Genomic DNA, 24,757 nt, shown 5'->3' with positions numbered 1-24,757 from the left:
TATGGGTGCTGGGAACAGAACCCAGGTCCTCTGCAAGAGCAGTACGCTCTTTACACCACCGAGCCATTGCTACAGTTCATTTTTTTAAAACTTAAAAAAAAAACACATACATACATATATCATGTACATGTTCCCACAGAGGCCAGAGAGGAAGTTGGATCCCTGGAGCTGGAGTTACAGGCAGTTGTGAGCCCTGACTTGGGTGCTAGGAACCGAGATTGGGTCCTCTGCAAAAACAGCAAGCGCTGTTCATCACTGAGCCATCTCTTTCCATCCCCATCTTTTTACTTGAGACAAGGGCTCCCTAAGTCACCCAGGCTGGCCTTGAACTTGCGATCTTCTTGCATCGGGGCTGACAGACCTTCGCTACCAGGTTCAGCTTCCTCGCAAGACCCAAAAGACTTAAGAAACGAGCACAAAGCGCCCGTGATGCTCCGCCATCTTTGCATGGCTTGGCTCGGACCACAGTTACAGCTTCCTCCTGCCTCAGAATTTTCGCGCCAAAACATCCCGCTCACAAAATGGAGGCCGGAAGGAGGTGGTGCGTGACGTCACCAAGAATCACAGCCAATCATTTTGGAAATCCGTCCGAGGGGCGGGACTCGCCGGGCGCAGAGCGGCCCAATAGCTGGCCGCGGGGCCGAGCGAGCCAATGGGAGTGCAGACGCCGCGGCGGACGAACGCCCAGGCTGCTTTTTCCCGCGAAAGCCGGCCGCGTCGGGGAGGCGGAGGTCCGTGTGGCGCGGCGCAGGGAGGTGAGGGCGCGGAGGACAGTCTGGGAGGCCAGGGCCGAGGCCAGGGAGACGAGCAGCCACTCAGCTCTGTCCCCACCCAGGTGCAGTCATGTCGGGCTTCGACGACCCCGGCATCTTCTACAGCGACAGCTTCGGGGGCGACCCGGGTGCCGACGAGGGCCAGGCCCGCAAGTCGCAGCTGCAGAGGCGCTTCAAGGAGTTCTTACGACAGTACCGGGTGGGAACCGACCGCACGGGCTTCACCTTCAAGTACAGGTGGGACCACTCTGGGCGTCACTCGGGGACGCCGTGTCTTGGCAGCCCCTCTGTAGGGCTGAAGGGTAGAGTGGTCTAGAGTTAGGTGTTGAGAGGGGTGGGGGCAGTGATGCCTGTGCGCGGCCCGATGCCGGGGTCATGCGAACTGCCGAGTTCTCAGTGCACCCTTCCTGTCTCCCCGACCTCTGGACCGCTGCAGGGATGAACTCAAGCGGCATTACAACCTGGGGGAATACTGGGTCGAGGTGGAGATGGAGGACTTGGCCAGCTTTGACGAGGAACTGGCCGACCACTTGTACAAACAGCCAGCCGAGCACCTGCAGCTGGTGAGTAGCACCCATGTCAGAGTCTCCTAAAGCCTGGCCCTCTCCCATCGCCAGCAGCTTATGCCTTTCCTCTTCTTCAGCTTGAGGAAGCTGCCAAGGAGGTGGCTGACGAGGTGACCCGGCCGCGGCCTGCAGGTGAGGAGCTGCTCCAGGACATCCAAGTCATGCTTAAGTCAGATGCCAGCCCATCTAGCATTCGGATTCTGAAGGTGAGTCTGTTGAGTGGCAAATCAGGGTGGCATGGCCACTGTGTGGTGCAGAAGGCTTCTAAGACAGGTAGCCTAGGGCACTAGATGTGTGACCCTGAGCAAGACACTTGACTTAAGTAAGCCTGTAAAATTACCTCAGTAGATTGATGTCCTAAAGGAAGGCAGAGTTCAATCTTGGAGAAACAGCAGTGACTTCCTATCCATTGGGGAGACTAAAAAACCAGTAAACACCATCTATAACTGGGAGGCAGAGACAGGCAGATCTCTGAGGCCAGCCTGGTCTACATAGTGAGACTCTGTCTCAAAAACAAAACAAAACAAAACAAAAGAAATGGGCGACACTGGCCATCGCTGAGAGGGGTGGAGAGTTGATAAAGAATACTTTTGAGGAAGTAATGTTGGAGCTGAAGCTGAATAATGTGTAGCCAGCCAGGTCAAAACCTGGAAGGACATTCCACCAGGCTCAAGGGACAGGTACAGAGGCACTGGGGTGACAGTGGTAGCCTGTTTGGAGGAATGGAAATAAAGCAGTGCAACTGGAGCCCCTGAGCTTGAATGTTGGTAAAAGAAGAGATGGGCATGTACATGTGTGTGGAGAGCAGAGGATAACATGTGGAAGTCCACATCTCTTCTTCCACATATGTGGAGTTCCTGGAATTGAACTCAGGTACTTAGGTTTGGAGGCAAGCAATTGCCTTTACTTGCTGAGATATCTCACTGGCCCTGGTTCCATTTTCTTTTTAATGAGGCTGGGGATTAAACCCTGGGCCTTCTATGTCAGGCAGAGCAGTCTTTAACACCAGCCCTAGACCCCGATGCCTGAGTTCAAAAGATCCTTAGCTGCTGTGTAGAAGAGGATTTATAATGTAGGCAGAAATGGAAGGAGGACGTGAGAGTCATTAGGATTGTTGAGAATCAAAAGAACAGTGCACGTGGCAGTGCTTGGAGAGTAGTGTGGTGACATCCAGCTGTCACCATTCACTTGCTGTCACCTACCGTTGTGCACTATACCCAAAAGGCTGTACTTACTTCATTTTGCTTGAAACTGTAGAGCTCTGTCTTTTGGAGTCCCTGTCAAGTTGTTCTTAGTAAGCAGGACAGCGTGTCTTCCGCAAACAGCTCTAAGTCCTCTATGCAGTCTCTGGTGTTGATTTCTTGAGTCTCACGGTCTAGAACGGAACTGCATCTTAGGTTCTGCCCATGTGATGGTGGCATTGCATTTGACTAGGGGATTGCTGTTTCACAGGAAAGACAAGCTTGTCCTTCTTCTAGGGACAAGGCCACACACCTCCCATTCTGGGAAAGTACTGCAAATACTATAGAGCAGTTCTCAACCTGTGGGTTGCAACCCCTTTGGAGGTCACACATCAGATACCCTGTATGTCAGATATTCACATTACAACTCCTAACAGTAGCAAAATTATGGTTATGAAGTAGCAATGGAGATAATTTTATGGTTGGGGGGGGTTGTCACCAAAACATGAGAAACTGTATTAAAGGGTTGTAGCATTACAAAAGTTGAGAACTAGTGCTCTAGAGAGATTACCCTGTTAGGGATGGCTGAGACCTGAGGCTTCTTTTCCTCTGTGGTATTAGGGCTGGGATACTTGCACCCCTGTAATTTTTCAGAAAATTTGTATATGGGTTGTTTAAGGGCTCTAATGTCTGGGGTAGGTCTTTGTGGCTCTAGAGGTGGCCGCCCTCTCCTGTGTTTCTCCTTTGAACAGTTTTGGATGGAGGGCCTAGTATGAATCTAGTCCCTTTGTTCCAGAAAAGCTTGGAATGGAAAGATGGAGAAAGGAACTTTGCTTGTTAATTGTTTTAGATTTATTTATTTTATGTGTGTGAGTGTTTTGCCTGTGTGAACTGTGTAAAATTGTGTGTTGCCCATGGAGGTCAGAAGAGAACATTGGATCCTGTGGAACTGGAATTACGGATAGTTGTGAGTTACCATATGGGTGCTGGAAACCAAACTTGGGACCTCTGGAAGGACAGCCAATGCTCTTAATTAACTGCTGAGTCCACCCACCCATTGTGAAAGACTTACCACATGCAGAAGTGCATAGAGAAAAGTGTAATGAGCTCCATATACCATCACTAAGATTGAGTATTAATATTTTGTCTTGTTTCCTGCTTTTTCCTGTTTATTTCTGAAGAATTTTAAGCTGAATATTGTGTGTGCCTTTAATTATAGCATTTGATAGGCCAAAGGCAGGATTACAAATTTTCTGCTATTCTGGGCTGTATAATACAGTAAGGTCTTATATTGTAAAACAAACAACCCAAAATAAACTTAAAGAAAAAATGGATTTTTTTTTTAAGTTAAGTTTCAGTACATTTCAAAAGACTAGTATGTCACAGAATATGTTGATAATCACAGGATGATTAAGTGAGAAGTTAGCAAAGAAAAGGTTATTTGAATATCCTAATATGGTTGAAAACTAAGCAACATGCTTTTTAATTTTTTATTTTATGTGCATTGATGTTTTGCCTGCATGTATGTCTGTGGGAGGGTGTTGGATTCTCTGGAACTGGAATTAACAGACAATTGTGAGCTGCCATGTGGGTGCTGGGAATTGAACCTGGGTCCTCTGGAAAAGCAGCCAGTGAGTGCTCTTAACAGCTGAACCATCTCTCCAGCCCCCAAAAATTACACATGGCATTTTATCCTCATATACTTAAATATGCCATTTTTATTATATTTATTTATTTCCGTGTGGTGCAATGTTGTGGTTAAAGGACAACATGAGGGAATCTGTTCTCTTCTTCATGAGAGTCTTGGGGATTGATCTTAGGAAGTCAGGCTTGGTGGCAAGTGCCTTCACCTGTTGAGTCATCTTGTTAGCACCCTGCCCCCAGTATGTCACTTTTAAAAAGGGTTCCTTACATACTTAGTAAAATAAACCAAGAATCCTTGACATCATTGAATGTGTAGTCCTAGATTCAGTTTTCATAGCTTGTGTTTCAGGAAGGATCAAATATTGTATTAAGCTGCTATGGATCTTAAGTCTCTTATTCCAGAACAACCTTCCTTACACTTGTGAATGGAATTCCTTTCTCAGTTAGTAGCTTGTGGAAGAAGTTGGGCTGGTTGTCCTGTAGAAGAACGTGTGACCTTTAGATTTACCTTGTGGCCTGCTTGGCTGGATTGAAGCACATCTGTATTATTTTGAACCTGGATGTTGGTTCAAAGGTCTGGTTGCCTTCTAGTTTGACATACTGAGCAGAAATGTTCATGGATGATGTTGTGCTACATCCTATCACCGGCATTCCCTTAGCCTCTTAATAGATTAAGAGCCCCAGTTTTGTGCATGTGTCCGTTCTCTTATCTAGCCCCAGCTGCCCTGAGGTGGAGAAATGGTGGGGAGATTGTCCTAGTCCTGTAGACTCTGGCGAGGCTGCCACAGAAAGCACAGAAGGTGTGACAGTGTCTCACTGCAGAATGTAAAGATCTACAATTTAAATCTAAAGAGAATAGGATGAGAGTCCCTTGGTACTTGTCATGCAGCTTAATGATTAGTAACAGACCAAGCTTTCTGTCTCTAGAAGGCTGTGGAGTTCTTTTTTTGTTTTTCAAGACAGAGTTTCTTTGTGTAGCTCTGGCTGTCCTGGAACTCACTCTGTAAACCAGGCTGGGCTCAAACTCACAGAGATCCACCTGCCTCTGCCTCCGAAGAGCTGTGGAGCTTTTGAAACAGGTCTGATCATAATGTCATTTTATCTGAAACTGTTAGCAATATATATCCCTGAAAGATAAGGATTTTTGTTATTGTTTTTTTGGTTTTTCGAGACAGGGTTTCTCTGTGTAGCTTTGCGCCTTTCCTGGAACTCACTTGGTAGCCCAGGCTGGCCTCGAACTCACAGAGATCCACCTGGCTCTGCCTCCCGAGTGCTGGGATTAAAGGCGTGCGCCACCACTGCCCGGCGTTATTGTTGTTTTTTGTTTTTGTTTTTGTTTTTGAGACAAGGTCTCACTGTGTAGCTCTGGCTGTCCTGGAACTCACTATGTAGACGAGTCTGGCTTTGAATTCAGAGACCTACTTGCCTCTGTCTCCTACCTGATGGTATCAAAGGTGTGTGCCACCATGCCCAGCTCAAGGGATCATTTTTTAAGGCATGACTGGATGGCCCAACAGAAATGAATATATTCTAAGAGACACTTTACCTATCGGACTATTAAAACAATGGACCCAGGAAATTGGAATTTCCTCAGGAATCTCATACTGGGAAAAGAAAAGCTTGGACCAGCAGTGGAAACTCTCCTCTCCAGGAAAGAGGCTTACATTATAGGAACAGTGATGGGTCAGTGGTGGGTGGGACCACACACCTTGGTCAAGACTGCTTACATGGGCATATCCCTGGCTCTCTATTTAAACTGATCTCATTTCAGGAGGTGGGGTTCCACTCTTACCTCTTTGCTCCTTTTTCCAGTGTGGTCTTATTGAATAAATCTCCCTTTTCTGTTTTTTACTATTAATTTGGCTATTTTAATTGTCTATTTTAGGAGAGGTAGCTGAACCTGACTTCTTGGTATATATGTGTGACCCTAAGTTTGGTAACATGACCATAGTAACATCACACTTAAAAATTAGTGTTAGAAGCTGGGCGATGGTGGCATACATCTTTAATTCCAGGGCAGAGGCAGAGGAACTCTTTATGAGTTCGAGGCCAGCCTGGTCTACAGAGCAAGTTCCAGGACAGGCTCCAAAACGACATAGGGAAACCCTGGCTTGGAAAAAAAAAAATTAGTGTTAGTACTCAGTGAGGTACAGTCATTAAGATGGGAACTCAGTGTTAGTACTCAGTAAGGTATAGTCATTAAGATGGGGACTTAGTACTCAGTGAGGTATAGTCATTAAGATGGGCACTCAGTGTTAGTACTCAGTGAGGTGATGGGGACTCAGTGTTAGTATTCAGTGTTAGTACTCAGTGAGGTATAGTCATTAAGATGGGTACTCAGTGTTAGCACTCAGTGAGGTGTAGTCATTAAGATGGGGACTTAGTACTCAGTGTTAGTACTCAGTGAAGTGCAGTCATTAAGATGGGCACTCAGTGTTAGTACTCAGTACTTTTGAGGTGCAGTCATTAAGATGAGCACTTGTGGCTGACACGGTCCATAGGTTCTGCTGACAGAACCTGAACTGGAACCTGGGGCTCTGCCCGTGTCTGTTCTCTGTGGCACAGCACAGGAAGTTCCTGTCAGCTGGGGCTTGGGTCTTGTGGTTTTGTCTCCCCAGCCCCCTGCCATTGTTCTGCAGGCCCCTGGAAGTGGGGGCCTGTGCCCCAGGCTCCTGACATTAGGTGGGTGCCCTGGAAAGTCTGAGCTAAACTGTGAGCCATGGCTCTGTCACCTCCTCCCGGTCTGTCCATGTCATTCCTCAGTACCTTCTCAGGTCTCCTGGTTCTCCTTATTCATCAAGCCTTCCTGTGTCTCTGTTACAGTCAGACATGATGTCACATCTGGTGAAGATCCCTGGCATCATCATCTCGGCCTCTGCGGTTCGTGCCAAAGCTACCCGTATCTCCATTCAGTGCCGCAGCTGCCACAACACCCTCACCAACATTGCTATGCGCCCAGGTCTAGAGGGCTATGCCCTTCCCAGGAAGTGTAATATGTGAGTGTATAACCAGAAGGGACTCTGGGGAACTTGACCTGAATCACTTTGGGTTAAAACGCAGACAACCCTGGCAGGTGCTGCCTGTAGCTGCTGCTTGTAGGACTTCTGTGAAGGGCTGGGTAGCACTATATCCTTGGTCAGACAGGAGCTACGAACCAGGCACAGTGCTCTTTTTTTAATTTTGTTTTTATTTTACGTATTTTATTGGTGTTTTGATATGGGTGTCAGGTCCCCTGGAACTGTAGTTACAGACAGTTGTGAACTGCCATGTGGGTGCTAGGAATTGAACCCAGGTCCTCTGGAAGAGCAGTCAGTACTCTTAACCACTGAGCCATCTCTCCAGACCGCCACACAGTGTTCTTTCATGTGGTTGCCCCACCTTGATGTCCACACAGCCTATGTGGGCAACCCAAGGTTGGGTAGTAAACAGTCCAGAGGATTGAGTCTATATGGAATCTTAAGGGGAGGGGGTTCCTCTGTGTAGCCTTTGTTATTCTGCAACTGGCTCTGGAGATCAGACTGGCCTTGAACTCAGAAATCTGCCTGCATCTGCTTCCCGAGTGTTGGGTGGCATGTGCCACTTCCTCCCGCCTATATGGAATCTTCTAAAGCAAACTAGACCCAGTGTGCCCACTGTACTGCCTGAGAAATGGCTATACAACTCACAGCACAATTTAGCGGGTTGTTTCACTACAGTGGTAGAATGCATGGCCTTTCATTTCAGTTAGCAGAACTTAATTACTGTATGATTCTTCTTCTTTTTTTTTTTTTTTTTTTTTTTTTTTTTTGGTTTTTCGAGACAGGGTTTCTCTGTGTAGCTTTGGTGCCTGTCCGGGATCTTGCTCTGTAGATCAGGCTGGCCTCGAACTCTTAGAGATCCACCTGCCTCTGTCTCCCGAGTGCTGGGAGTAAAGGTGTGCACCATCACTGCCCAGCCTGTATGATTGATTCTTAATAGTAAATGTTTGCTGACTACTATTTAATGAACCCTACTTGCATCCTGGCTGCTTTTGACTTTCTCCTCTGGTTTCTTCTCAGCTTCCACATTGCTTGAGGTGTACTGGCCTTGTCCTAGGCTGTTGCCTACCCTCACCTGCAGCCACAGAGTAGTTTCTCCCTCTCCCCATGTCCCACCTTCACTGCTCCTCAGTCTGTTTTCCCTATCCAGGAGCAGGATATCTTGGCCCTTCCGTAGGCTGCCTTGCATCTAGTGCACTTGTCTTCTCTGCCTAAATGGTCTTCCCTCAGGCTGCCACATTGTTCCTGTCTCTTCTTCAGGCTCCTTACATGTCCTCTCACCGAAGGTGCCTTCCTGATCCTTTGCTTGCATTTGGTACACACATGACTGCTCACACTCTGACCTGCTTATTTATATTGCATGCCATTATACTATGCAGATAGTTTTCAATCCTGATGGGAACTTGGCTTCACAGACCAGGGACTTTTGGTTCACTGCTGTGTCTCCTCACCTATATTTGTTGAGTAGATTTATTGTATAGGCCTCAGAGTCTGCACCTTCAGAATGGTCTAGAGGTGATAAAATCTCACTGGAAAAGATCCTGGACTGTGGGTGGGGTTTAGTAAGGGATTTGATGATAGAGCTCCTCTTTCACATGTGGGAACACTGAGGCCTCATGAGGGAACTATGAGTGTGACTGCCACCTCAGTGTGTCATGGAGAAGCCAAGACTCCTGAAATTCTGACTTTGGATATAGCATCCTGCCATCATGGAAACTGTCCTTCCAGGCTTTTTCCCAAACTTATCCCAGCTCTGCCTTATATTGCTGCTGCATCCCAAAGCTGATTTCTTTGAATGGATGAGCCCTGCCTTTGGGTTCTCAGGGTAGCTCTGGTGACTGCTTCTTCCCCTGCCCAGGGATCAGGCTGGGCGCCCAAAGTGCCCATTGGACCCATACTTCATCATGCCTGACAAGTGCAAGTGTGTGGACTTCCAGACCCTGAAACTGCAGGAGCTGCCTGATGCAGTGCCTCATGGTGAGATGCCCAGGCACATGCAGCTTTACTGTGACAGGTAAGTTGGCAGGGGCCACTCAGGTACAACATAGAGATCATCTGGAGCAGAGTGCAGGGTGGAGCTCTTGTGTCTGGTGCTTCTCATTGACTTTGTTATCTCTTGTCTCCCATAGTCCACAAGGCATGTCTACCCATATTTTGCATGAGAACTGTAACTGAGTGAGGTCAGATGACTTTGTGAGAGGAACTGAGGTTGGTGTCCTTTCAGCACACAGCAGGATAACCAGCAGCAGTGCTAGCTCCTGTCCAGCCTGCTGTCCTACCCAGGCTTCTTGTTAAGAATCTGCCTGTAGGTTTTGTTGAGTAGGTCCCTGAGTGATTACCCTGGGCTCATACACCTGAGGTTGAGTGCAGATATAAAGCTTTCTGGGGAGCAATGGACCCACAGTTGTCAGTTCTATTGCTGGCAAGAATGTGCAGACTCAGAATCTTGGGAAAGCTACACCTTAAGCCTCAATTTTTTCTTTTTTTTAAATCAGCAAAATGGGGGTCTGGACTATCTCATACTGCCTGAAATGAATGTCAAGAGTTTAACACAATTCCTTAACTGCGTATTTACTAGAATATTCTCTGAGTATCAAAGGGATTGAGAATTAAGGTCTGGAATATGTAGGAGGTTAATAGGACAGTATGGGTGGTAGATATAGTCCTGTAAAGCTGTGATTTGATAGTGTATAACCCCCCCCCCTCCCCAGGATATCTCTGTGTGTAGCCCTGGCTGTACTAGAACCTGTCAGTAGACCAGGCTGGCCTTGAACCCACAGAGATCCACCTGCCTCTGCCTCCCAAGTGCTGAGACTAAAGGCGAGAGCCACCACTGTTCACACCTTTGTTTTTCTTACCTTGCTTGATTCCCAACAGTTGAGATAAGTCAGATTAAGTATCATCTCGTCAAGCTCAGAGAGGCATAGTGACTTCTTTTGAGTTCACAGAGCTACTCTCTGGTCCTTTAAGCTACACTGGTTCTGGGGAAATGTGGAGACTAGTAATCGCTTACCATATTGTTTTTAAAAGAGGTGACTAAAAACTTATAGGCAGATTGACTTGGTTGAGTTCAGGGAGTGTGTCAGAGGCAGAAATGGAGAGTGGTTCTTGCAAGGAGTCTGGGAGGGTGTGAGGAGAAACTCCCCTAAGGAGGAAAAATGAGACACCAATTGAGCCTAGCCACAGATAAAATGGAGCTAGGGCTTCTAAAGGCTGGGCTCCACCGGCACACCATGTGGCCTGAGTTCAGTGAGAGTCAGCCCAGCAGCGTCCTAAACACTGTATTCACCATCCAGACAGACGTGGTGGGTAGCAGAGTAGGGAAGTCCCCTTCCTCTAGGCCATGTGAGGACTGAGCCAACTTGATAGTGATGCCTGAGGTAGAAATGCTAAGCTGACCACACTGTCACCCCTGGATTTCACTTGCTTTTCTTTATCCTTTCCTGTACTTTTCTCAGGTACTTGTGTGACAAGGTTGTTCCTGGGAACAGAGTCACCATCATGGGCATCTATTCCATCAAGAAATTTGGATTGAACTCTAGCAAGGGCCGGGACAGGGTGGGTGTGGGCATCCGGAGTTCCTATATCCGGGTCCTGGGCATCCAGGTGGACACAGATGGCTCTGGTGAGTTGCTCAAACCATTAGGATGTACTTTTCTTTTTCGTGGTAGGGCTGAAAGCCAGAGCCTGGTACATAGCAGGCAAATATTCTACTACCGAGCTATATTCCTAATCCCAGGGTATTTATTTTTATAGTAAGCAAACAAAATAAACAAACAAAACTCATTAACTAAAATGTTAATGTAATGTAAATGTCCACGATTTATTGGTATAGTTGTGGCTCCTGCTTTAGGGTTGTTGCCTAAGTGCATCTTTGAGTTGCATGACTCAGTGCAGTAAATGTGATGTGGTGTGTGCTGGGCTGCATCTCGGTAGCTAGAGAGGAAAGAAGTGAATGAGGGTTGAACAGTCAGGATGTAGTTGAAGAAAGAGCCCCTAAAGGACAGTATCTGACACTGAACTGCTTGAGTCCATTGAGGTACTGAAAAGGAGCTAGAGCGTTGTCAGAAGGCTTCCTCAATCAGGTGTGTCAGCACTGGCTCTGAAGGATGGAGGTGTGGAGAAGGGCCTTTTAAGTAAGAGGAGAGCTGGTGGGAACTGAGTCTCCAGTAGGAGTTGGATTGAAATGGCAGGGGCCAAGTAAATAGCCTCTACTCTCACATGGAGTGGAGAGCTCATGTTTACACCCTGGGGCAGTGGGAGCCACCTGGGCTAGAGTGATGGAGTTCTGAGATGGTTTCTCTGTGTATCCCTGGAACTCACACTGTAGACTAGGCTGGCCTCAGAAACCCTAAGTGCTAGGATAAAAGGTGGGTCCCACCACTGCCCACCCATGATCTGGCCTTCTGATTGTTTAGAACCTTCTCTTCCTCACTGGACCCTTGAGATTTAGAAGACGGGGATAGTTCTGTGCCCTGACTTTCCTGAGTGAGACTGCCCTCCTGGTGCTGAGGGCCCTGTGTGAGTGTGTTGAGGTGGTGAGGAGGTTCCTGATCTAGGGCTAGGCCCAGCAGTAGACTGGAACAGATGCCTTTTTCTCACTATGCACCTGTCTGCCCTTCTAGGCCGCAGCTTTGCTGGGTCTGTCAGCCCACAGGAAGAGGAGGAATTTCGTCGCCTGGCTGCCCTCCCCAACATCTATGAGCTCATCTCCAAGAGCATTTCCCCCTCCATATTTGGGGGCATGGATATGAAGAAGGCTATAGCCTGCCTGCTCTTTGGGGGTTCCCGGAAGAGGTGAGGGGCCTAGGAGGAGGGTATTGATGACAAGGCTGCTGCAGGAGAACATCTGTGTTGAGGACCTAGTGCTCTTTCATGTCTCCCAGGTTCCCTAGCCTGCTGGCACGGGGACCACAGTGGGAAAGCATTGGGCTAGGACCAAGGATTTGATCTCTGCTCTAGACTGTGTGGCTTTGAGTGAGAGATACCACATTGAAACAGAGTTTCTATGTATGAATAAGACATGTGAAACATCTGACACTTAGAAGGTGTCATATATCCTTTTTTCTTTTTTCAAACAATTTTTTTTATGTTTTTTCTCATATAGTCAGGCTGCCCTTGAAACTCATGATCCACCTGACTCAGTCTCCCAGATTCTAAGATCCAGGTTTCCTGTATCCTTTTAAAATGCTAAAATAATAGAGCTGCAGACAGTAGCAGCAGTGAGAGTTGATATTGTTTAATACACCTTTTGTATTTTCAAAGCATTCTTTTTTTAAAAAAAAATATGTATTTGTTTATTATGTATACAGTATTCTGCCTGCATATATGCCTGCAGGCCAGAAGAGAACAACAGATCTCATTACAGATGGTTGTGAGCCATCATGTGCTTGCTGGGAATTGAGCTCAGGACCTCTGGAAGAGCAGCCAGTGCCTTAAACCACTGAGCCATCCCTCCAGCCCTCAAAGCATTCTTAACTCTTTTTTTTTTTTTTTTAAAAGATTTATTTATTTATTATGTATACGGGAGAGGGCGTCAGATCTCATTAGAGAGGGTTGTGAGCCACCATGTGGGTGCTGGGAATTGAACTCAGGTCCTCTGGAAGAGCAGTCGGTGCTCTTAACCTGAGCCATCTCTCCAGCCTCAAAGCATTCTTATAAGTGCTTAATGTGTCCTGAACCCAGCCATGTCCTCTCAGCCTCTAAGGATGTTGCTGTTGTGTCCATTTCATAGATGAGGAAACTGAGGCACAGAGAATGAGGGACTTGCTCCAGGTACCAGGTTGGGCTGGATCCTGCCCTGTAGGGCTATTCTCTGCATGTGCATAGCCCTCAGGTGTGCCTTCCCCTCCGCATCCCCAAAGCTGGAGGAACGAATGCAGTGCGCATCGCCCTCTGTGCCATTTCCTTTGCCTCTCTGCCTGGGAAATAAGCCTTGCCCTCCAGTGTCAGGCTAGGAAGCACAGAACTGGGTGTGAACATATTTCTGGGCCAAACTGTCATTTCCACCTGTTCTGAGACTCTTAGATGACCAGCCCACACAAAGCCAGGGGTGGTGATGTGTAACTGTAATCCTAAAATCTGGAAGACCGAGGTGGGAAGATCGTGAGTTCAAGGACAGCCCTCAAATAGATTATTACTCTGTCTTCCACCTGCCTATTGTGGTTAGGCTCCCTGATGGACTCACTCGCCGGGGTGACATCAACCTACTGATGTTGGGGGACCCTGGCACGGCCAAGTCGCAGCTTCTGAAGTTTGTGGAGAAATGCTCTCCCATTGGGGTAAGTGGCTGGGGACAACTTTCTCTGTGGCTTGGATGTCCCAGCAGGGAAGAAGGCTGGACATCCATGAGATCTTGCTCAACCAGGACCTCTTTCTTATGAATATCTTGACTATTGTCAGGATGGCAGAGGGGGTGTGAAAAGGGACAACAGGTGTGTAGGTTAGGGGTGGGTGGTAAGAGCTTTGGACTGAGTCAGGCCTGCTTTGCTTCTCAGCCTGGCAGTAGTCACGTGGACTTCAGAGAGGTAGCCTAGACCCCCCTGAGCATCAGCCTATCTAGTTGCTAAATAATGGCAACGCTAATGCTGATGATAATAGCTGGTATCAAGAAGGGCCAGATGCTTCCTGAAGTGCCTGCCAAGGTTTTTAACTGTCTCCTCATGAGTGATGCCACCCATGTTATGCATTAGAGGTAGGAATGAGCAATAGTGTCTTGCTCAAAATCCCACTGCTGAGGAACTTAAGAACAAGGTTCAAGCCAATGTGTCTAATGACCCAGGTGCCCTGGGTCTGGGAGGAATCAGGGTAAGGCTCGATGTGACGACTGGTCAGTGGTCTGTGCAGTGGGAGGTGGTGGTTTTAGATGGAGAGGAGGTGTGGTAAACTTATGGCCTGAAAATGTGAGCTCTGTCATCTTGTAGTAGTCATATTTAGAAAGTAAGAATAGGTGAAAATAACTTGTATAATCTGTTTAATTACAGTTCAGTGTAAATAAGTATAACAAGAAATCCCTGGGAGTCTGCTTAAAGGATAAAGGAAATTTATTAGGAAAGAAAACTCACCAAACAGGAGAATCTACACAGGGTTCTGGGAGGCTGAGGTCCTGTCCCACACTGTTCTGCCGCCAGAGTCAGTCTGCACCATCCAAGCCCACAAGGGAGAGAAGAGAGGCTTCTGTGTGCTTCTCTAGTCTAAAGGGTAGCCCAGAGGCCACGCCTCAGGGGCTGGTACTTCAAGGTCATAGGGTACAACAGATATCCACTACAAATAGGTTTTGTTTTTTTTTTCCAGTGTAGATGGAACCCAAAATCTTGTGCATACCAGGCAAGCACTTTTATCACACTAAACTGCATCCCAGGCCTACTATAAACAAGTTCTTGGCATTCTCTTTATTACAGTCTGATCTGAGTATGTCTCACTTATCATACAAGCATCTTGGATAGGTCCTGTATTTAAAGTGGTCTGCAGCATGTAGCATACAAGTCTTCACAGATGATGGACTCAGGGTAGAAGCAACCTATGAGTGAGGAGTTCTAGCCTCGAGGCCAGCTTGTAATAATGTCCTTCCTTTCTGGGTCTAAATGCTTATGTCACAGGGCTGTGCTGTAGTTCAGGTGAAGCATTTTCCTTCCAAAGAGACTCTTAAGCTAGGCTGAAGCCCAGGATGGCCTCTCTTTCCTTTCAGAAGAAAGAATCTTCAGTTGGGTCTTGAGTTCTGTGCTATGCAGCCAGCTTTACAGTGTGATGTGGAGAAGTCAACCCTGTGGGCTCTTGACCTTTGGGGCTAGCACTAGGTGCTAACACCTCTCCTCTCTTTACCAAGGTATACACATCTGGAAAAGGCAGCAGTGCTGCTGGCTTGACTGCCTCAGTGATACGGGACCCTTCATCCCGAAACTTCATCATGGAAGGTGGAGCCATGGTTCTGGCCGATGGTGGGGTTGTCTGTATTGATGAGTTTGACAAGGTGAGTCTTCTAGTTACAGGACTGAGGTGTGACCTCAGGTGTACTAGCACACACTACTTCTGAGAGACTTGTATGTAATTCTTGTGCCCATTTTTCTGGGGTAACTTAGGATAAGTTGCTTTACCTCTCTGAGATACTCTGGAAATTGGAGAGAGTGAAAGCCAAGCTCATGTGATTGTCTACAATTGTCTGTACTATGGAGTGGTAGCAGTTCCTAGTTATTCTCCTGCCACTCTCCTCTGTCTGGGTAAGGGTTCTGATAGACATGTCTTTCCATTGTAGATGCGGGAAGATGACCGTGTGGCAATCCACGAAGCCATGGAGCAGCAGACTATCTCCATTGCCAAAGTGAGTAGCCCTTCCATCCTTCATCAGTCCAGCCTGGTGGTCTTCAGGCTGCTCTGATGAATGTACCGAGTTCTGTTTGCCTAGGACTGTGCTGGCAGCAGCAGGCCTGGGAAACACATGCATGCACATATGCACGTAGTGTATGCATATGGGTCTATGTGTATGAGTTCATGTATGAGGAAGGAGAGTCCTGTCCCAGGATTGTTGGTTATCTCCTCCCTATATTCCTCTTTCCTTCTCAGGCTGGGATCACTACCACCTTGAACTCTCGCTGCTCTGTTCTGGCTGCAGCCAACTCAGTGTTTGGCCGATGGGATGAGACAAAAGGGGAGGATAATATTGACTTCATGCCTACCATCTTGTCCCGATTTGACATGATCTTCATCGTCAAGGATGAGCACAATGAGGAGAGGGACATGGTATGTCTTGGGCTGGGCTGGTGGCTCCAGGTGGGTTCATGGTCCTGGGGTTGAACAAGAGATTTTGCCAGGGAAATGCTGGTGCTCAGATAGGCTATGAGTGGGAAGCACATGAAATGACTGTGTTAGTGGCTTACAGAGTACTGGAGAGGAACCTGGAGTCCTGTGACCTACTTCTCCCTCAAGGGAGATGCTCTGATTTTAAGCAAGAAGTTACCACTGAGCTTTAATCCCCACCCTGTTAGTAAATTTCTGAAAGAAAGTTGTTATGGAATTTGGTAAGGCCATAGGTTTAGTGTGCAGTGGAATTTAGTAAGGCCATAGGTTTAGTGTGCAAGTGGAATGGATTGTTGGCCCAACTATCTCTGTTTCTGTTTCATTCTCAGGCAGTTACTCTGTGATGGTGTCTTAGGGTTTCTGTTGCTGTGAAGAGATACCATGACCACAGCAACTCTTATAAAGGAAAACATTTAATTGTGGTGGCTTATAGTTGAGAAGTCATGGTCATCATGATGGGTAGCATTCAGGCAGGTGTAGTGCTAGAGAAGGAGCTGAGGGTTCTATATCTTGACTCACAGGCAACAGGAAGTGATCTGAGACACTTAAGTGTGGCTTGAGCATATATGAGAACTCAAAGCCTTCCTCTGCAGTGCCACACTTCAAACCACCACAGATGGTAAAGGGTGTCCAGGCTGAGAGGTTCAAGCCTGTACTTTCAGTGGAGGCTAAGATATAGGAGAATTGCAAATTCAAGTCCATCTTGGGCAACTTAGACCCATATCTCAAAATAAGCAAAGTAAAAAAACAACTGGGGATTTTGCTCAGTGGCAGAGTGCTTCCTTAGCGTGTAAGAGGTCCTGGCTCAATTCTTGGTATCAGCAGAGTCAGTAAATGTACTCAGCTTGTTAGCTTGTGATTTAACTGTCCCTAAAGGAAGAGGAAGCCTTTTCCAGTAGTTCTAGTAGAAGTCCCAGGATGGACTCTCACTGGCTTGGATATGTCCAGTGTTCCACCGCCAAGACAGGATTTCTGTGTGTAGTCCTGGCTATCCTGGAATTCACTCTGTGGACTGGGTTAGCATCAAACTCAGAGACCCATTGCCCAGCTCCATGTCCATCCTTAAGCAGATACTTTCCCACAGTAGACAAGCCACAGGGACTGGAACAGAAGCACTCAACACATCATTATTTCTTCCCTGTCTGCTCAACCTGTGGGCTGACCCAGGATTCCCTCTGCTCTCTCCTTAGATGCTGGCCAAACATGTGATCACTCTGCATGTGAGCGCACTGACACAGACACAGGCTGTGGAGGGTGAGATCGACCTAGCCAAAATGAAGAAGTTCATTGCCTACTGCCGAGCGTGAGTGCTGGAGAAGACCCTGTTGGGTGACATCATGGGCTTCGTGGGTCGGGAGAGCACAGACCTGTTCTGCTCCTTACCTAGGATTACCTGGTATCCATGTTCTGAACTTTGTTCTGCTCTCATCTACCACTGTGACCCACTCCATGAGCGTAAGGTTATTTGTTTCAAAGTTATCGTTGTGGAGCCCACAACAATGGGCAGGTTGCCCAAGCTTTCTGGTCCTCAAGTTTCCCAAGGTTGATATTTTATTTTTTAAAGATTTATTTATTATGTATATAGTGTACTGCCTGCATGTATCCCTGCAGGCCAGAAGAGGGACCAGATCTCATAGATGGTTGTGAGCCACCATGTAGTTGTTGGGAATTGAACTCAGGACCTCTGGAAGAGCAGCCAGTAGCCAGTGCTCAACCTCTGCGCCATCTCTCCAGTCCCTGGTTGATGTTTTATAAGGACTGCTCAAGATGATTAAATTCTTGGCATCTCCCTGAACTAGGTCATTACTCAGTGGATTACAGCTGTAACTGTCATCAGAACCATACACATGATTTCTTCTTTCCTAAGCATGGTTCTCTTTTTTTTTTTTTTTTGGTTTTTTGAGACAGGGTTTCTCTGTGTAGCTTTGCGCCTTTCCTGGAACTCACTTGGTAGTCCAGGCTGGCCTCGAACTCACAGAGATCCGCCTGGCTCTGCCTCCCGAGTGCTGGGATTAAAGGCGTGCGCCACCACCGCTCGGCCTTTTTTTTTTTTTTTTTTTTTTTTTTTTTTTGTATATAAATGACCTGTAGCTCTGTTCTAGAAAGCTGAGGTGGAAGATTAGATAGCTTGTCTGAGGCCGTATGTAGGAAGTAGTGGGAACAGACCAGTGTACCTGCCCCAAAGGTTGTGTGCCCTTAACCTCATTCAGATTCTCAGTCTTTGTTGTCTTTGAAAGGGCTAGGCTCTAAAGACAGGGCACTGGTTGATCATAGCAGTTGAGTGGGGCTCCCAGTTCATATACCTCTCTGCCAGAGAGAGTGGGCATCACAGCCTGATAGTTCCTGTGTGTTTGAGCTTTGGGAAGCCTTGGGGGACATCTTTAGTTTTCTCATCTTAAATCAGGGAGGTGGAGAGGAGGAGCTGGAGACTGCTGAGAAGCGTGCTCCCTGGTGGGCCTCCTGCTACTATGGAGCCTCAGTGCTGAAGGAATGTATACCTGGTTGCTAGACTGTAACCAGCAGCAGGAAGAGGAGTTTTCAGCACATCTGTTCAGACTTGTGACCAGCTTTCTCAGAGAGATGCCATGTAGATCTCTGACACCTGCTCATAGCCAGGCCAAGTTTCTCTCTCTTTCAAATGGCTTGCCAGCAGGAAACTGATATGGGAACATTCATGTCTGTAAGCCAAACAGAGGCCTGGGGACAGGGAGATTCCTTCAGGGCCTCACTCTAGTTCACTCTACAATCTGCAGAAGATGTGGCCCTCGACTGTCAGCAGAGGCAGCAGAGAAGCTGAAGAACCGCTATATCATCATGCGGAGTGGGGCCCGCCAGCATGAGAGGGACAGCGATCGCCGTTCCAGCATCCCCATCACTGTGCGGTGAGCAAGTGGGCCTCATCTCACAGAGTAGGGCCAGTTGGCCACTGCCATCCTCATAATACAGGCCCAGGGTGGGTTGGACAAGGGGGCCTCTAGGAGTGTGTGCTCTGGCCTCCTAATTATCTGCCTTTGTGTGTTTGAGTCTGGGGGTGACTGGGGGTGGGCCTTACTTCTATAGTTTGCCTGGCTTCCATCTCTTGAGAGGCAGATTGAAGTGAGAGTAGGACTCTGTCCTGGGAGGTAAGCACGGCCTCTGTTCTAGCCTCTGGCCAACTACGCAACTACAAGGAAATTGATCTTCTAGAAGTTTCAGCCGTCATTTCCACATTTGGGCATCAAGAGAGGCAGCAGGAGGACACGCTTTTTAAAGGACACTTCTGACATTGTCATATGATGCATGGATTTAGATCTCATTGGCCACATTTTGGTCACATAGACACACCTTGACTAGAGGCAGAAAATACCCTTTACTAGGCAGCATGTGCTGGAATGAAAATTGGATTCCAGTTCTAAGAATATAGGGTAATAGATAATGGGCATAGCAGTATCCAGCAATCTCCCCTATAGTTCTAACTACCTTGACCATGCTCCTTCCTGGAAGATCAGGGGAGGAAAAGTGGGCTGAGGCCTTTGAGTGCTCTCTCGTTCCAACAGGCAGCTGGAGGCTATTGTGCGCATCGCTGAGGCCCTTAGTAAGATGAAACTGCAGCCTTTTGCCACTGAGGCCGATGTGGAGGAGGCTCTGAGGTTATTCCAGGTGTCTACATTGGATGCTGCTTTGTCTGGCAATCTGTCAGGTGAGTAAGTGCTAGGCTGTAGTTGTAGCTGGAGAATTTTTCTCCAACTCCCACCACCAAGTCCCGCCAGTCCCGGAGCCCACTTATAAAATAAACACATAGACTCTTGAAGAGGATCGCTGAAGCAGGAAGGGTGAGGCTCTTAGCTCTGACCTCTTGGCTTTCTTCTTTGAATCGGCTCTGTGTTTCTTATTTAATAAGACGGTTGGTTACATCTCCATGTAGTCTTGACCCTAGGGTAGAGATTTAGTTAGCTGGTGGCCTGCAGGGTGCTGCCTGGATATGCTTTTGATAATAGCCTTGTCCCTACTTCTCCCTTGGCTATTTTCACTATTATGTGAACTACTCCCTAGACTTCTTGAGCTAGTTCATTAAGAGTAATTGTAGGCCTGTCACTAGTGAAGAATGGCTGTCTCCCTTCTATGTTGAGCTCAGAATTGTAGAGTTTCCCAGTCCGTGGCCTCATTTTTCTTACAGCCACATCTGGGACACTAGGCTGTCAGTCCTTCCCATCGTGGAGATGAGGCGTACACAGAGCTTCTGTGGTGCCTCGGACACCTGTCTTAGTGGAACACAGACACAGGCCTGTTGGCCCCTGAGCCCTGATGTCTGCTGCCTGCTTTCAGCCAGTCTTCTGAGACTGGCGATATGCAGGCCTCTTCAGAGTTAAGTCCACCCCGGTGTAGCAGGGATTCTGGCTTAGCATTTGCTAATCACTGTCTAGGTGACAGAGCTATAAGCAAGCAGTTCCTGTCCTACCCATTCCATAGGCTTTCTTACCTTTCTTGGTGAGCTATAGTGAGGAGGTAGGTATAGGTAGTGAAAGGAATGGGGGGCAGTGGTGACACCTGGGCCAGGTATGGTGGAGAAGGAATGATAGCCCATCTGGTGAAGAGTATAAGCTTTTCTCTTACCCAGGACTGCTCATGAATGGCACCTCCCAGTTTTGGACCCCAGTGTCTCTGCCTTCCCTCCCTTCTTGCTCTGTAACTAAAAACTTGTACTTCCACTGCGCATGATGGTGCAGAGGCAGGAAGACCTCTGAGTTTGAGTTTTGAGGCCATCCAGGGCTATACAATGAGACCTTTCCTCAAAAGTAAATAGACCCAATCAAACAAAACTCTACTTCTGTCAGAGCTTTTTTTGTGGCTAATCCTATTGCCTCAGTGTGTGTGGCCCATAGGGCCTCATGGTACCTGGCTCTCAATTATCATGGTGGCTTTTTCTCTGCCACCTGGTCCTGATGGCGTCTGTTGCAGTCCCCTCTCTCTAGAGCACTCTTCACCATATTTCTTGGTTCTCACTTCCCTGGTGAGGCCCCCACTGTCACCTGATACACTGTTCTGTCTTTAATTTTCTCTCTGGGGCCTGGTTCAGGCCACTCCACTTGAAGGCTCTTATTTCTCTGACCTGCCGAGTATGGATGAACTGGGGTTTCTAATACCCAGTTCCCTATTGCACTCTCACAGGGGTGGAGGGCTTCACTACCCAGGAAGACCAAGAGATGTTGAGCCGCATTGAGAAGCAACTCAAGCGCCGCTTTGCCATTGGCTCCCAGGTGTCTGAACACAGCATCCTTCAGGACTTCACCAAGCAGGTGAGCCTTCCTAAACATGGGAAGCCTGTAAGCCATGCCTAGTGTATAGAGGGTGTTCTGCTGGTTCCCTTGGTCTGTATTCTGTGCTCAACAGTGGGGTGCTGGAGTGGGGGGTGTTTGAGTCACCATTCCTTCCCTGGAAACTGCTACAGTTGGGGTTGACTATATATCCCATGAAGTGGGAAAGGTAGAAGCCGGATCTGGAGAAACCACTATCTAGTTTCCCCATCTCTTAGTCTTTCCCTTATTGCTTGGCTCCTTAAAGGGTAGGGAGCCAAGAACCAGATGAATGAGCCTTGTAGCCCATTGGGCAGAGGGCTACTGGTCCCATGCAGAGGAGATACTGCTTTTGGATGCCAGGAAGAACCTCTGCCCTTTAAAATCATGAGAATAGCTCTGGTTCTTGGTTTCCTTCCCATGTATCCTCTCAGTTTGCTCCTGGAAATAATTTACACAGCAGCTGGTACTGGCCCTGCTCTATAGGTGAAAAGATTAGCATTTACTGAGACTGAGGCTGGAATAAGTTTGGTTTCTAGGGTCACAGGGACTTAAGTGCTAGCTCACTTAATTTCTGTATGACCTCAAGCAAGGGACATTCTCTGTGTCTGTTTCTTCCTCTGTAAAATGAGTTAATTCCTAATACTGGTTACATAAAGTTGATGTAGGACTTGCCTGGTACACAGGAGGCATTACAAAGTATAGGCCCTTCTGAAGTCATGGGAGAATGAAGGTAGAAGCTTTTTGTCTGTTGTAAAGTTGTCTATGAGCAAGGGGGGTTCATGGGCTCCCTTGGGTTCTGATGATTCGCCCCTGTATCTATCTTCTCCCTCTTACAGAAGTATCCAGAGCACGCCGTCCGGAAGGTGCTGCAGCTCATGCTGCGCAGGGGTGAGGTCCAACACCGCATGCAGCGCAAGGTGCTCTACCGCCTCAAGTGAGCCCGCTGCCCATCAACCCTCAGACCTGAATGCTACCACCATTCCACCTCTCAGTCAGTGTTCTTGCACTTTTGCCTACCTCCGTCAGAAGGAGGATGTCCTGCCTCACCGCCTTTGACTGCGCTCTGCAGTGCATCTGCAGCCCCTGGAAATGTGCTTTGGTCTGTTGGCCTTGTATACTGTGTCTGGGTGTCTGAAGGCTTTGCTGTAGGTACCTAGTCCCTGTCCTGCCTCCTCAGTAAGATAGGTCTGGAGCAGGAACAGGCTCTGTATAGGTAGACAGGTCTATACATTGGCTCCTGGACTGCCTGACTGCCAAGCTTCTTTATGTGTTCAGAGGAAATAAATTAAGTCTTTGGCTGCTAACAGCAATGGAGTCAATGTGACAGTGGTTCTGTGTGAAGTGTGGGGTTGACTCACTCAGCTTTCTCCAGCAGTGCCTGATGTGAGAACTGGATCATTCACTAAGCCTACCCGTGCCTCAGTTTCTTTTTTCTTTTCTTTTCTTTTCTTTTTTTTTTTTTTTAAGATTTATTTATTATGTATACAGTGCAGAACACCTGAAGAGGGCACCAGATCTCATTATAGATGGTTGTGAGCCACCATGTGGTTGCTAGGAATTGAACTCAGGACCTCTGGAAGAGCAGCCAGTGCTCTTAACCTCTGAGCCATCTTGCCAGCCCATGTGCCTCAGTTTCTTAATCTGCAAACAAGTTTGACATTGCCTCACAGGGTTGAACTTGAGCTCAGTGAGTGAGTGACTCAGTCAGTAAAAACCTAAGTAGGCTGCAGTGTAGAAAGCCTCCAGTGATGTTTGGGGTTTTATTTATAGCAAAGTGGGCCAGGTGAGTTTCTGAGCCCTCCATGCTGTGTATCCCTGGGAAAGGAACCAGACTTCAGGTTTTATCAGTAACAGAGCTGGGAGGACCTGACCCAACTCCAGCATAGTAGGAAGTACTGGGAAAGCACTGTTAAAGGAAGAGGCTTCAGCACTTTTATTATCAAAATGCCACAAAGAGTTTTGTTATGCTTTTAGACATCTAGAATTCACAAAATTAAGGAAAGGTGAATGAAATAAAGTATCTGTTACATAAAGTGTATTTATAAATGGGAAGCATCAAATGAATTGAGCAGTGCTGAAACACTTGAGTCATTGACAGTAAACCACTGTAGGAGTGAAGCTGCAGAAAACAGGTAGTGCAAACAAGCCTTCTCATAGTTGTGTCCTGTCCTGAAATCGCTGCTGCTTGAGGTATTTGCCTCATATGCCTCCTGGAAATGTGCTTGCTCCTGACTCGTGTTCTGAGTCAGGATTGATTTGCAAACTTGGAACCCAGTGTACTTGTCTGGAAGGCAGGCTTGGTGAGAGCATTTCATCATGGATACTTGAGGCCTTGAGTAGAATGCATGGACATGTTGGCCTGCAGAAGTGGTTGGTTGAGTCGAAAACACCAGTATGGTACCCATTTCTTAGTAGACCATTCCTGGCAGGCACAGTCTAAGGGATAAGGCTTGGCTTACAGGGAATCAGGGAACGCTTAGGGAGGTGCAGCATTATGAGGAAAAGTGGCCAGGAAAATTCCTAGGGATTGGGGGCTAGTTGGTTTCTGAATTTGAACTGGATCCTAACCCTTAGTTCTCCAAGACACTGGCCTGAGCTGATGTGGTGAAGCAACTGTAGCCCTGCACATATGGCCAGGATAGTCTGAACCTCCACTCCCCCCCCCCCCCTTTTCCTCATGTTCCCATGATCCTCTGTGTAGTATTTGAAGCTGTGCTCTGATGACTTAGCCAAGGAGAGCATCGGCCCTGCTCCCTGCTGTGCTAAAAAGGGGCTGGCTTTCATTGCTTCTGCCAGCAGCTTGATTTTCACCTTTTCTTACCTTGGCATGCTTGGGCCTCCTGGTGATCCCTGGTCCCTTGCCCAAGATATAGACATTTCATATTCCTGGTTGGTCTTTCAGCTTAAATATTATTTGTCCTTAGCCATATGTGGTGATTCCCCTGCAGACTTTACAGAAGGCAGGGAAAAACAATCCACGAAGAGACAAGAATGGAACTTGGCTCAGCTTGATTTTTATTGTAACCAGGGCTGGACCAATACTGTCTGGCCCAGATATTTTATTTTAGTCATATTTAAGCGCAGCACAATTTTGGAAAGAAGTATTCAGATAACATTTAACTCAGTCCCCAGTGCACAACAATTAAGACATGTTTACATTGAGATTCCTTACGAAGTACATCTGATTTCTTTCACAAGAATGGGTACTGTTGACTCAGTACCCAAGATTGAGAGTCTAGGGAGTTCGACTGAGGTAAACATAATGCCTGTGGGTGTTAGGATTGGCCTGGCCCTAAGATAATGTAGAAGTCATCTAGGCTGTTTTAAAGCACAAGTGACCTCATAAGAGTGGGCTTTATGCTGAGCGGTCATGCATGCCTTGGGAGATAGGGGAGGTGGATCTATGAGTTTGAGGCCAGCCTACAAAGTGAGTTCCAGGATAGCCAAGACAGTTAATACAGAGAAACCCTATCTTGAAGAAAAAAGAAAAAATAAGAATGGGTTTTA

At 47.4% G+C, this 24,757-nt stretch overlaps 1 protein-coding gene across 2 annotated transcripts; it reads left to right on the top strand.

Moving 5' to 3' along the window:
* Nucleotides 1–671: 671 nt before the first annotated feature.
* On the top strand, nucleotides 672–22,564 carry Mcm5 (minichromosome maintenance complex component 5). 2 transcript variants are annotated; one of them, XM_052728972.1, is made up of 17 exons: nucleotides 672–755; nucleotides 836–1,010; nucleotides 1,210–1,336; nucleotides 1,417–1,545; nucleotides 6,988–7,160; nucleotides 9,040–9,195; nucleotides 10,640–10,806; nucleotides 11,807–11,978; nucleotides 13,351–13,462; nucleotides 15,007–15,150; nucleotides 15,433–15,498; nucleotides 15,741–15,917; nucleotides 17,165–17,277; nucleotides 18,728–18,856; nucleotides 19,511–19,653; nucleotides 21,123–21,250; nucleotides 22,087–22,564. In XM_052728972.1, exons 2-17 carry the CDS (start codon nucleotides 844–846, stop codon nucleotides 22,186–22,188), a joined length of 2,205 nt encoding a protein of 734 aa, XP_052584932.1. In that variant the 5' UTR covers nucleotides 672–755; nucleotides 836–843; the 3' UTR covers nucleotides 22,189–22,564. The 2 variants fall into 2 exon arrangements, with proteins under 2 accessions (XP_052584932.1, XP_052584933.1); XM_052728973.1 differs by having other exon boundaries at nucleotides 715–731.
* The last annotated feature ends 2,193 nt before the right edge of the window (nucleotides 22,565–24,757 follow it).

Source organism: Peromyscus californicus, unplaced genomic scaffold, assembly GCF_007827085.1.
Source record: "Peromyscus californicus insignis strain IS unplaced genomic scaffold, ASM782708v3 Scaffold_8__1_contigs__length_139910024, whole genome shotgun sequence".
In the NCBI taxonomy this organism is placed as follows: domain Eukaryota; kingdom Metazoa; phylum Chordata; class Mammalia; order Rodentia; family Cricetidae; genus Peromyscus; species Peromyscus californicus.
This window is presented reverse-complemented; position numbering and strand designations above follow the sequence as displayed.

Bases quoted from the DNA above. Each gene is read 5' to 3' on its own strand.
- Mcm5 (XM_052728972.1), top strand. From the start codon at position 844: ATGTCGGGCTTCGACGACCCCGGCATCTTCTACAGCGACAGCTTCGGG. The intron at 1,546-6,987 runs GTGAGTCTGTTG...TCTCTGTTACAG, and splicing joins CTAGCATTCGGATTCTGAAG to TCAGACATGATGTCACATCT. The intron at 17,278-18,727 runs GTGAGTGCTGGA...TACAATCTGCAG, and splicing joins TTCATTGCCTACTGCCGAGC to AAGATGTGGCCCTCGACTGT.